Source organism: Sinocyclocheilus rhinocerous, unplaced genomic scaffold (genome assembly GCF_001515625.1).
Source record: "Sinocyclocheilus rhinocerous isolate Xijiao unplaced genomic scaffold, SAMN03320098_v1.1 scaffold1948, whole genome shotgun sequence".
NCBI lineage: Eukaryota > Metazoa > Chordata > Actinopteri > Cypriniformes > Cyprinidae > Sinocyclocheilus > Sinocyclocheilus rhinocerous.
The window spans coordinates 256,795-269,823 of NW_015644094.1; the positions used below are offsets into that span (position 1 = coordinate 256,795).

The 13,029-nt window shown below is 35.7% G+C and overlaps 2 protein-coding genes across 2 annotated transcripts in view; both read right to left on the reverse strand.

Moving 5' to 3' along the window:
- LOC107757960 (histone-lysine N-methyltransferase EHMT1-like) overlaps window positions 1–7,571 on the reverse strand; it is an 11,425-nt gene extending 3,854 nt beyond the window's left edge. Inside the window, exons 1-14 of the mRNA XM_016575572.1 lie at window positions 7,456–7,571; window positions 6,664–6,730; window positions 6,073–6,473; window positions 5,606–5,737; window positions 5,247–5,390; window positions 3,427–3,635; window positions 3,206–3,298; window positions 2,969–3,051; window positions 2,758–2,864; window positions 2,090–2,212; window positions 1,807–1,908; window positions 1,492–1,596; window positions 882–1,036; window positions 234–401 (exon numbers count right to left, since the gene is read on the reverse strand). Of these exons, the coding sequence (XP_016431058.1) occupies window positions 234–401; window positions 882–1,036; window positions 1,492–1,596; window positions 1,807–1,908; window positions 2,090–2,212; window positions 2,758–2,864; window positions 2,969–3,051; window positions 3,206–3,298; window positions 3,427–3,635; window positions 5,247–5,390; window positions 5,606–5,737; window positions 6,073–6,473; window positions 6,664–6,682 (1,841 nt within the window). The 5' untranslated portion in view covers window positions 6,683–6,730; window positions 7,456–7,571. The remainder of the gene's footprint in view (window positions 1–233; window positions 402–881; window positions 1,037–1,491; window positions 1,597–1,806; window positions 1,909–2,089; window positions 2,213–2,757; window positions 2,865–2,968; window positions 3,052–3,205; window positions 3,299–3,426; window positions 3,636–5,246; window positions 5,391–5,605; window positions 5,738–6,072; window positions 6,474–6,663; window positions 6,731–7,455) is intronic.
- A 4,120-nt stretch (window positions 7,572–11,691) lies between these two features.
- Window positions 11,692–13,029, reverse strand: part of LOC107757967 (arrestin domain-containing protein 1-like) — a 9,220-nt gene continuing 7,882 nt past the window's right edge. The window contains exon 8 of the mRNA XM_016575575.1: window positions 11,692–12,364. Coding sequence (XP_016431061.1) covers window positions 12,327–12,364 — 38 coding nt within the window. The 3' untranslated portion in view covers window positions 11,692–12,326. The remainder of the gene's footprint in view (window positions 12,365–13,029) is intronic.

Here is a 13,029-nt window from a genome sequence, read left to right on the forward strand (position 1 = left end):
TATATATATATATATATATATATATGACAAATTAAGAGCTGAATTAACATTGCTTTATATTTTTATATATATATATATATAAAAACAAAAAGTACTGATAAGAATACCGTTAAAGTACCGAATCGATAAGCAGTATCGGTAAGAGTAGTAATACCGTTAAAACCTTAACGATACCCATCCCTAGATATTACCCTGCAAAACAGAAAGATTTGAGCCTAGTATTCTTGCATTACCTGCAGATGAGTCTTTCACTTAGGCTGTCTCTGCCTCTCCGAGCATCTGTCAGCTTCTTATTGGTGTTCAGGATTGTCCACATCTTGGAATTTATACTACAGCAGTCCAAAGGAGTCTCGCCATCCTTATTCTTCAGATTAACATCTGCTCCTCGCGACAGAAACAGCCTAGAAAACAGCCAAAGCTTCAGATTAGTCCTTTTACAAATGACAGTTTCAACCGTAAACCTTTGTCTATTCTCGGATGATAAAAACATTAGATTAATTGAGGGACTCCAAATTGGGGTTCATTAGTGAGGGAACTACAGGAGGTGGATTGTGAATTGGAGGAAAGCTAATACTGAATTAATTGATAAACACTTTTCTTTATCTGATACATTTTATCTATTTGAAAGTTTAGGAATCCATGGATTAATTCAGGATGCCTTATGTAGAACTGCAAATAGTTTAACTGAACTCAATTCAAATTAATAAACTTCACACTGTTATTGGTCTGAACTGAAGCAACACTGAACTGAACTGCCTTAAGATAAATAATAATAACACTATTGTATTTTAGAGATGCTTTACAGCGGAATCTGACTTGAATACCATTTAAAAGGTCTTGCTCCCAGTTAACTAGGTATACTCTTTCTGTTCTACACTTACATTACACAGTCCAGCTGGTTCTGTCTGACAGCAATGTGGAGAGGTGAGTCTCCATGGATGTTCACAGCGTGTAGGTCAGATCTCTTGTCAAGCAGCAGCTGAGCGATCTCATCACAGCCAGAGAACGCTGCCCAGTGGAGGCAGACATTCTCCTCCTAGATAACATATCAGACCACAAGCAAAATTCATCTCTGGATGATCAAATCTAGTGTTCCAAAGTTTGGGGTTGATAAGATTAGTATCACATGATCCTTCAGAAATCATTCTAATATGCTGATTTGGTGCTCAAGAAAAAAATTATTTTTATTATCAATGTTGAAAAGAGCTTTTTCAGGATTCTTTGATGAATAGAAAGTTCAGAGAACAGCATTTATTTGACAAATATTTTTTGTAACAATGTAAATGTATTTACTGTCACTTGATCAATTTAATGCCTTCTTGCCGAATTCAAGAATGTATTAATCTTTTGAATGGTAGTGTACATGCTCCGCCAGAAATCTATTAACTGCAGGCAATGCGTTTGCTCAGTCTGATTTCAAAGATCATCAAACAAGGTGAAAGAAGTGCATCAAAAAGCTGAAAAATTTAGATGAAATACTCTGTCACAGACCTTATCTCTTATTTGGACATCAGCTCCCACTGAGATCAGCATCTTCACCTGCTCTAGATTCATGTTCTCAGTTGCCCAGGTAAGAGGAGCCCACCCACCATCATCCTGACCAGAACAAACCCATAAACTCAATTCAATTATTATAATCCCTTTAATAACAGCACCTAAGCACTCCAGCATCCATAAAGCATCTAAGAATGGGTAGTTTTGCTGTCAAGTACTGCTTATAACATCCTTAAAAAAAGCCATTTAAGGGTAAATAAATATGGCATGTACAGAAAAATATATATTCTACAAACTCGTGCACAGTGTTACCTTACAGTTGACGTCTATGGATGGCATGGAGACAAGATACTGCAGCACACCTGTGTGTCCTCCTCTGGCTGCCAAGTGAAGACATGTAGAGCCTCTCATATCCTGTGAAGTGAAGGCATAAATTACTAGAGTTTAAGCATGCAAATACCTTGCACACTGAACACGTGGCATACATTGGCTTAGGGACTTCAATTCCTCATTAACTCAATGGGTAGCATAAGATAACTGTAGCAAAACATTTTGTATTTCACAGCTGACACACAGAAAAGGCTGGCTATCATACCTTATGCCCAGTAGAAGCACCAGCTTTCAGCAAGTATTTCACTGTTTCTAGATGATTGTTCTCACAGGCATAAATCAGAGGAGTTCTCTGCTCCGCATCACACATGTCCAGGTTCGCACCAGCCTATAGTGAGATAAAGAGATCCTTTATATTCTTAAATTTTGCATTCATTATATCGGATGAGCATATTATATTGGATGTAATCATGGAAAATGGAATATTAAAAAAATAATAAAAGATAAAAATTAAAAGATAAAAAAATCAAATAAAATAATAAAAGAAACTAAATAATTTAAGTTCATACCCATGTTATACAAAGTAATGGCATCAGGTCCTATTACAACTAGGACCTGAAAAAATTTTCTTGACCACCAAATTAGCTAATTAGAAGAAAAATGTGACACTAAAGACTGAAGTAATTCAACTTTGCCATCACAGGAATAAATTACATTTTGAAACATTAATTTAAAAAAAATTTAAATAGTAATAATATGCATCAATATCTGTTTTTACTGTATTTTAATAAAATAAAAAAAACAGTATGCTGAGCATAAGAGACATTTTCAGTAACAAAAAACTTACAGACCCTAAACTTTTGAATGGTAGTGTATACTTTGAAACACAGATCATTTTTGAATGTGAATGTGTGTTACTAGCATAAGCAGTACCTGCACTAGTATATGGCAGATCTCTTTATGTCCCTCCTCAGCAGCACAATGCAAGGGAGTCTTCCTCTTCTCACTGTCCATCCGCAAGTTTGGGTCCACACCTTCCACTGATTACCATCAAAACAATCACAGTTATCAATCATAAAGCTTGATATAAGACTGATTAAGATTATTTTAGACTTATTTAAGATTTTTTTGAGAAAGGTCATACCCAGCATATGCAGGATCCTCTGGAGCTCTCCTCTCTTAGCAGAGAAATAAAGCTGCTTTGGGGGCAGCTTGAATTTCTTATACCTTTAAAAATATTCAATACTTATTTTAAGCAAAGAAAGCAAATCTACAACTGGTGAACAGTCAAATAAACTAATGAATTTAATTAATGATACAAGATCAGAATATCACTGATGTACAGGACTAAGATAGGACTGATGCAGACACAGATCCTTACTTCCCATCCTCGAGTGCATTTAAAACGCTTTCCAGTGATTCTTTAGCAGGGTCTATTGCTCCCCCAACAGTTACAGAGTCTACTTTAGCCCTGCTGTGAGACAAAATCACAACGGATATATAACAACATAACCAGGGTGCGCAAACACATCACAACATCACAAAATTATATGTGAACAGGTAGAGATAAACATTTTCAAACACAGGATGACCTAAACTTACTCCATTAAGGCGGTGTCTCTTTTGTGCGCTGGCACAGCAGCTGTTGGCACTGCAATAACACAGTCAGGTTTGGGGATCGTGACCTCCTTAGCATGACTAGCCTCCTCGCCGCAGTGGGGGCAGTAGACCTGACCTCTGATCAGAGAGGCACAGCTCCGGTGAAAGCGGTGAGAGATGTTCCCATCTGGCTGACATTCCATAAACGTCCCCTGGATTAGACACACCGCTATAATATTAGTTTTGTAATTTCAATGTATCAGGGTTTAAACTCCATAGTTGAACTATTAAAGATGCAACTTTTTGTCAGCACTTAAAAAATGTTTAAAGTAGTGGTTGATCAGCTTCGTTTTTTTAAAAAAATTCATTATTTTCACATATTTTACTAGGGATGCACGATATTATCGGAATCGGCCGATAATGGCTTTAAATATAAATATCGGCATCGGCCCTATATGAAAAATTATGACGATATGTCTTGCCCATAAGAGGAATACATTACCTCACATGTGCTCAGGGTGTGCTAGCAATCAGATCAGGTCAGCATTGTGGCTCATTCTTGAAGCAATGTTTTGCCTGAATGGTGATTGGATTCACTGTTTTGGATCGCTGCATTTAATCTGTGAATGCACGTACAGAATGAAGCATTCGTGTGTGATAGAGTAAACAGTAATAGCACGTGCAGCGGCGGCAGTGATTAATATATAGTTTATTTATAGTTATTTTCAAATCTTCAATGTACTGTAATTATAAAAGAACTTTATTATTGTTCATTTAATTCTAACAAATAAGTTCTTTTTAAAAACTAACCAAAATTAAAAATAATTATATATCGGTATCGGCATCGGCTATCGGCCAAAATGAGTTGAAAATTATCAGCATATCGGATTTCGGCAAAAATCCAATACCGTGCATCCCTATATTTTACCTTTATTCTACACCACTGTTTCCGTTCTTGTCAAAACGGTCTGTTGAGTTCCTATGAAATACACAATGGGCTCAGATTGGTTAGCTGGCCCAGTGTGTTGTGATTTGCTAACCGCCTAGTGCACATTGTCCGGAAAAGTCACGCCCCCCAACTACCCACTATGGGTAGTTGCATGTTCCTGGGGGCAGGGTTTATGTAAACATCAGGGTTAGTGAAGTCACAAACCCAGGAAGAAGCTCGTTGTAGTCCCTACGAGCCTTTTTTGTAGTCCTTAAACAGCAATTTCTTAAAAAGAAAATATCTCCCTTTGCATTGAACTTTGAGCGTTGTAACTTTGCAGATGTTGTTTATGGTCTAACAGCAACATTACACAGTAAAAATGTTAAATCAATCAACCACCGCTTTAAAATCAAGCACACTCACATGAGACCTAAGAATATCTGTTTAATTCTACATGGACCTCACAAAACGCTTATTAATAATGACTGACTGCTAATAGCTGGTAAAATCTGATAATAGCACATTTCTACAATGGCATCCCAAGGCCAACTCAAAAACTTTGTCCCTAATGTATTTGTTTGTTAGAATAAAAATTAATTATTTATGAGTGTGTATACATTCTTATTTTTGCGATACTTCTCAAAAAAAACAAAACAAAAAAACACTTCAAACACCACCACCAAAAGTTGTTGTTTTTGAGTAATGGCTGCAATCACAGTAATATAAATAAAAATGTAAAATATATTTAAATAAAAAACTGTTATTTTAAATTGTAATAATACTTCACAATATTACTGTTTAACTGTATTTTTGATCAAATAAATGCACACTTTCAAAAACATTAAAAAATCTTACCGACCCCAAACTTTTAAATGCTAGTGTATGTTTTACTTACAGCCCTGCAGAAGAAGCCACAGCCCGGGCAGCTCTGGTGTTTCACCATGCCCGCACGATGATCCTCACACAACACCAGCAATGGAATCCTCAGAGAGGGACGCATCATTTCCTGCTTCAGAATCACCTTCCGACATAAACTCAGCTAGAGAGAGAGAAAAATATTCTTTAATACCCACTTTCTTCAAACTGATTCACCATTCACTCATCACACATCAAAAGCATACACTACAGTTATTGTGTGAATGTAACTGTACTTAGCACCCAAAAAATGACTGTTGCAGTGGTGTGAATGTATTAATGATTTAATTTTGTTATCCTTTCACAGACAGATGTTTTGAAACATGAAGCATGTTTTACCTTTCCATCAACACTCTCTACAGCCATGCACTTGCCCTCAGCAAGAGTTACTACATCCTGGTTCTTCGGTGCCTCCATGCGACAGCTGCACAGTGGAGGTTCCAGCGAGTCATCAGCCTCCATGTCTGAAGACTGGATTAATGATGCTGGAAATTCAGCTTTGCCTTCACAGAAATAAATTACATTTTAAAAATATATAAAAATAGGAAACATGAAAAACATTATTTTCATGAAATAAATGTAGCCTTGGTGAACATAAAAAAAATATTATAAAACTATTTTAAAAAAACTATATAAAAAAAACATTTGAAAAATCTTTCTGACCCAAAATTTCTGAACGGTAGAGCATATGTAAGATAATGTGTATAAATGTCTGTTAGTCCCCCCCACAATTTTGGGTGACAATAAATAAATACCCATAACTAATTACTATGAACTAGAAAGTACATAAGCAAACAGCAGGCTACCTTCAGAGCAGATGGAGCTGGTGCGGGTCTAACTATGGTTTTCCAAGCCAAACGTGGTGGAGCAGGATTCACAGCTTTAAACTCCTCCGGCCCTCTCTGGGCATCCCCTTCCTGTCTGGCTGCAGGTAAGGACAAAGTGGTGATGCTCTTGGCAGCATTACCAGACTCAGAACTCTGTGTTTCTGGAGCATCTTGTTCATCTTCGTGGATAGAGCCATGGTTTCCTGAGATGATGTTTTCAGCTGGTAGCTTGAGGGATGTCTGGCCAGAGAGTAGCTGAAAGCCAGTCCCTGTGCTCTTCGTGCTGCCTAGAGCACTCTGTTGTTTACCAACTTTTGGAGCAGCACCAAGGGATTTGGGCTTCCTGCCTCTTCTTGGAGGGTCCGCAGGGCTGTCCATACCTACAAGCACAGCATGATAAAATATGAAAAATCTAAGGTATGTAAACAATGTGCATTTCACACTTGATACGGGAATCAAATCTGAAAAAGAAGAATACCAGATGCTTTTTTGATATGGGATGCATTAACTGACCTGAACTTGCAGTGACTGGAATGCCATTATGAATAACCTTGAAATCAACGAACTCACCTTTCTTGGACTTGGCCATGGCAGGGGGAACCTGGAGCAATCCAAGAAGACCTCCAAGTTCCTTCCTCTGTGAGAATTTACAGTGTTATAATTTGAAATAGAACAATAATTGGTCTGATCAATATTTGCATGTTTTATAATCATCAGTTATTTAGTATAAAAACAAAAGTGTGAGACCAATTAATATATAAACAATGATATATAGTCATAATGCAAATTGTATGGTTGGAGCCTAATGGTTATATTTATTATTATTTTGTAAAATGACAGAAATAAAGCAATTAAATCTATTCAAGATATTATCCGTTTTTTTATGTGTATTTATTGGTATTGATGGGTGCAAAATAATGTATATATCGAGTTCTGAAGTGCTGCGTTTCAAAATCTAGTAAGCTGTCTACTTAAAACATTTTGGCCATCAAATGCTGTCTGATTGGGCATCAGCATCACACTAGATTTTGAGACACGGCCAACAAATCGCTCTTCGGCTCTGCAAAACGCTAAAGCGTTACTTTCTTTGCATTGCTGAAAAAGCATGATAGCCTATTAGGCTTGTGATTTCCTGTGTCTCATTAACTGAGGGTATATAACAACATTTGTTAATGTTTATTTTATGTCAGACGCAGCGCGCTCATTGTGGGCGGAATTACAATGAACAACATGAAACAATGTACAGTAGCTAACAGACGCGCATGACACCAGCCACAACAAATCTACACGAAGCATGTATCTATAAACTACATTCGGCGTGGGACATTTATCCACAAAAACGACTGCTTTGCACATACTTACCCGTTAACTTATGATGGTTTGCATTTTTGTAAAATAACTCCGTTCAATTCCAAAAGTTTAGAGGCTTGTCTTCCTCTCTTCACTTCCCTGCTGCATGCGCCCTGCGACTGTCATGTGACCACACCGCGCCCTCTAATGGTAAGGGAGAGTTTACTTTAACACTCTGGTGTTGTTTAGAAATTTTTAAAGTCACTACTTCATCGGAATGATATGAAACTCGATTACTTTTATGCAAGTTGCTAAAAAAAATAGTCACACTTGTGTTGTTCGCGGTCTAAAATGACCGCCATTGGAAATGAATGGGAAATACGCAAAAATGCAGAGAATTTTTGTGTGTACAATCTACAAATCATTCACGATGCAGAAACAAAGTGCACAGCAATGAAGGGGTGACACTCTTAAAATATCAAGAGTGCAAAACAGACGCATTCCACCCACCCCAGACATACAGATATGAACTAGTGTGTGACTGTAACACAAAGCACGTTTTTGCAAATGCGTGAAATAAAATAAATAATTTAGCCACAATGCAGTAAAAACAGACACCAAGCAAAGGGGTGACACTCTAAAACTTAAAGAGTACAAAAAAGACACACACACACACACACAATACACTATTATACACACAAATGAACTGGTGTGGCTGTAACAATATGGGAAAATTGAGCCAGAAGACTCAAATAAGAGGTTGAAATCAGATTGCTTAACCTCTGATAAAGTATTCCTGTTCATTTAGGTTACATTTTTGCTGAACTTTGATGTTGTGTAATAAAATGTCTTTCTTTGTGTTCATGTTTGACTCTAGTAAAATTAATGCAAAAACTGACATTTCAAACCAACATTACACACACACACATCTAAACCTTTACAAAAAGTTGTCTTTGTGAATGTCTTAATATAAAACCAAATCCACAACAAACAAACAAAAACATTTACATCTAAAAACAACTAGAGAATGTACAAGCCTTTTATATAGAGCTATACAGTATAGGAATCTAGTGGCTAAACCATGGAATTGCATACGTTTTTTTTTTTACTCCCACCAGATGGAACTAATCTGCCTTCAAAAATGGGATTTTAAAGGCATTGTCTCTATTTTAACATGAAATACTGCCATAATTGAAAAGTAATAGAAAAATATTAGAATTGCAAATGCGTGAAATAAAATAAATAATTTAGCCACAATGCAGTAAAAACAGACACCAAGCAAAGGGGTGACACTCTAAAACTTAAAGAGTACAAAAAAGACACACACACACACACACAATACACTATTATACACACAAATGAACTGGTGTGGCTGTAACAATATGGGAAAATTGAGCCAGAAGACTCAAATAAGAGGTTGAAATCAGATTGCTTAACCTCTGATAAAGTATTCCTGTTCATTTAGGTTACATTTTTGCTGAACTTTGATGTTGTGTAATAAAATGTCTTTCTTTGTGTTCATGTTTGACTCAAGTAAAATGCAAAAACTGACATTTCAAACCAACATTACACACACACACATCTAAACCTTTACAAAAAGTTGTCTTTGTGAATGTCTTAATATAAAACCAAATCCACAACAAACAAACAAAAACATTTACATCTAAAAACAACTAGAGAATGTACAAGCCTTTTATATAGAGCTATACAGTATAGGAATCTAGTGGCTAAACCATGGAATTGCATACGTTTTTTTTTTTACTCCCACCAGATGGAACTAATCTGCCTTCAAAAATGGGATTTTAAAGGCATTGTCTCTATTTTAACATGAAATACTGCCATAATTGAAAAGTAATAGAAAAATATTAGAAAAAAATTGTATTATTTTCAATGGGGAAAAAAAGTATCATAATTATTGCATAAATATTAATTAGTACCATGAAATTCTCTCAAAATACAAAAGAAAAAATATTATTGAACAAAAATGTATAAAACCTGAAAATAAAAAAAGGTTAAATTTCAGGTGTCCGGTCACTTTTGACCACGAACAACACAAGTGTGACTCCCAAATGAACAGAGGGTTAAGTCTGGGTTTGGTTGCTAAGTAAAGTGTGTAGACCTCAGGCCCACAAAGACTGCGAAACAAAAGTCCCACATCAAAAGATGTCTAATGAATTCTTGTGGCTAGTACAAAATTCACTTAACTAATTTCAGTCTACATATTACAAGATGCATGTTTCAATGGCTAACAACATTTTAGTAAGAAAAGACATTAGCCTAAATGAGGAGGTCACTACAGGTGCATCTCAATAAATTAGAATGTCGTGGAAAAGTTCATTTGTTTCAGTAATTCAACTCAAATTGTGAAACTTGTGTATTAAATAAATTCAATGCACACAGACTGAAGTAGTTTAAGTCTTTGGTTCTTTTAATTGTGATGATTTTGTCTCACATTTAACAAAACCCCACCAATTCACTATCTCAACAAATTAGAATACTTCATAAGACAATAAAAAAAACATTTTTGGTGAATTGTTGGCCTTCTGGAAAGTATGTCCTATTTATGTCTAAAAACAATTAGAGAATGTATAGGCCTTTTATATAGAGCTATATGGGCATCTATGGGCTAAAACATGGAATTGCAGATGTTTTTCTTATTTTACTCCCACCAGTTGGCACTAATCCATCTAAAAAAAAGGATTTTAAAGGCATTGTCTCTATTTTAACATGAAATACTGCCATAATTGAAAAGTAATAGAAAAATATTAGAATTTTTTTTTATTATTTTCAATGGGGGAAAAAAGTATCATAATTATTGCATAAATATTAATTAGTACCATGAAATTCTCTCAAAATACAAAAGAAAAAATATTATTGAACAAAAATGTATAAAACCTGAAAATAAAAAAAGGTTAAATTTCAGGTGTCCGGTCACTTTTGACCACGAACAACACAAGTGTGACTCCCAAATGAACAGAGGGTTAAGTCTGGGTTTGGTTGCTAAGTAAAGTGTGTAGACCTCAGGCCCACAAAGACTGCGAAACAAAAGTCCCACATCAAAAGATGTCTAATGAATTCTTGTGGCTAGTACAAAATTCACTTAACTAATTTCAGTCTACATATTACAAGATGCATGTTTCAATGGCTAACAACATTTTAGTAAGAAAAGACATTAGCCTAAATGAGGAGGTCACTACAGGTGCATCTCAATAAATTAGAATGTCGTGGAAAAGTTCATTTGTTTCAGTAATTCAACTCAAATTGTGAAACTTGTGTATTAAATAAATTCAATGCACACAGACTGAAGTAGTTTAAGTCTTTGGTTCTTTTAATTGTGATGATTTTGGCTCACATTTAACAAAAACCCACCAACTCACTATCTCAACAAATTAGAATACTCCATAAGACCAATAAAAAAAACATTTTTAGTGAATTATTGGCCTTCTGGAAAGTATGTTCATTTACTCAATACTTGGTAGGGGCTCCTCTTGCTTTAATTACTGCCTCAATTCGCCGTGGCATGGAGGTGATCAGTTTGTGGCACTACTGAGGTGGTATGGAAGCCCAGGTTTCTTTGACAGTGGCCTTCAGCTCATCTGCATATTTTGGTCTCTTGTTTCTCATTTTCCTCTTGACAATACCCCATAGATTCTCTATGCGGTTCAGGTCTGGTGAGTTTGCTGGCCCGACATTCTAATTTATTGAGATGCACCTGTATATGCCATTCAAACACTTTTTGTTTTTTACCTTCTTTGTACAAAACATAAGCGTAAGCATCACGTATATCACATGTATATCACAATAAAATTAAATAAGACATTATCGGGGAATTTCAACACATTGAGCCCCAAAGAATAACTGTACCTACAGAAATTCCTTTGAAATTGCTGACCACCCTGAAAGTCATTATATAATTTGCAGTCTTAGTTGCACATTTTCCAATATGCAGCAACTGGCACTTAAAGGTTAAACTCTATAATTTCTCCTTTCACACTTGCTACATTATGGTACACATACAGCTTGAGTTAAGGCCACTATTGATGCTTTTAAGCAAGCTCTACCGTCCAGTTGCTTTAATGGATCTTCGCCCAAGGTAGGTGAAGATCTTCGCCAAACAAGTAAGAAATACTGTAAATAGATCAAAGATCCATATCAAAGTCACAAGCAATGCCAATGATTAATTTCCATTCTGTTTAACAGTACAAAATGCAAGATGTTTTTCAGTTTAAAAATTTTATTAATCTGTACACTAAATATAAATGTAAATCACTGTTCAAATACAAAACAAACAAAAAACAACGTTTTTAATATGCAAGTAGTGTGCAATACTAACAAAGGCAGAAATTAATCATTAAAGTGAGAAACTAATTATTAAATACCACAAAACTATATATTCAGCAGTCTTGTATAATGACTTGAGGATATGTGCATATAAAATTACAATTTAAATCAAACTGGATTCTTCCTTAGTTTATCAGGAACATAAAAACAAAGCATACACATGCTAAAAAAATTGACCCTGGGGGTTGAGTGATTGCAAGCACAAATGTACAAAACAAGGGATAGTCTAGTAAAAGATTACTTAATACTCTTCCTAAAAATAAAACTCCTGATAAAACTCCTAAAAACAAGTGGTAAAATAGCCTTGCAAGAGGCAGATCTATTTTACAGATCATCTGCAAAGACGAAAATGAAAAGCATTTTCCAACTGTTTGGCATAATAGCTGCCAAACCAAATCTGAAGTTTTGAATCAGCTGACCTCTTAGGTTAAATAGGTTAAACAAAAACATTCTTGAGAGCACAGACCTCGTAAGAATACAGAATTTGTATAATTACACATTTGGTTCAAAAGTGCTTGAGGTCTGCATTTATTATAAAGTCACAGGAGTGTTATGAATAGTTTCAGTGTTTTTCTCCCTTCTTCATATGGTTGGGAAACATCCTATATATTGCAACTATCTTCATAAGAAGGTGGAGTCTCTGTCAAAAGAAATAAAATCAAATTAATCACCATGTAACACTTCCTTACCTAAAGTACAATCAATTAAATATAATAGTAATATTAACTTAAAGGAGTATTATGCTTTTCACTTTTTCAACTTTAGTTAGTCTGTAATGTTGCTGTTTGAGCATAAAAAAGATCTGCAAAGTTACAAAGTTCAAAGTCCACTTCAAAAGGAGATATTTTATTTAACAGAAATCACTTTTCAAAAACTACAACGAACGACTCGTTTGGACTACAACGCATATTTTCCGGGATTTGTGATATCACAAATACCGACGAATGGGACGAGACCTGGTTGAGCTGCACTAGAGAAGGCAACGAGTGTTATCACTGTGTCGGAGACACGCTAGCTTTCACAAGCCAGACGAACTTAGAGTGGTTATAATCATCTGGGTTTAAATCGCGCTCAAATTGATTTGATTTTGACGCAATATTTACACTGAAGCTCGCCCCTATGGTAAGGGGCATGACATTTCCCGACAAGGTGCCAACTGCTGCCAATCACAACACACACTGGCCCAGCTAACCAATCACAGCACTTTTCGATAATCAAAAGAGCCGAAGCGCCATTCGCTCAGATTGCATTTAAAAGCATATGAGACGCAGTGAAAAGGAATAAACCTCCACAAATTCGTGACGT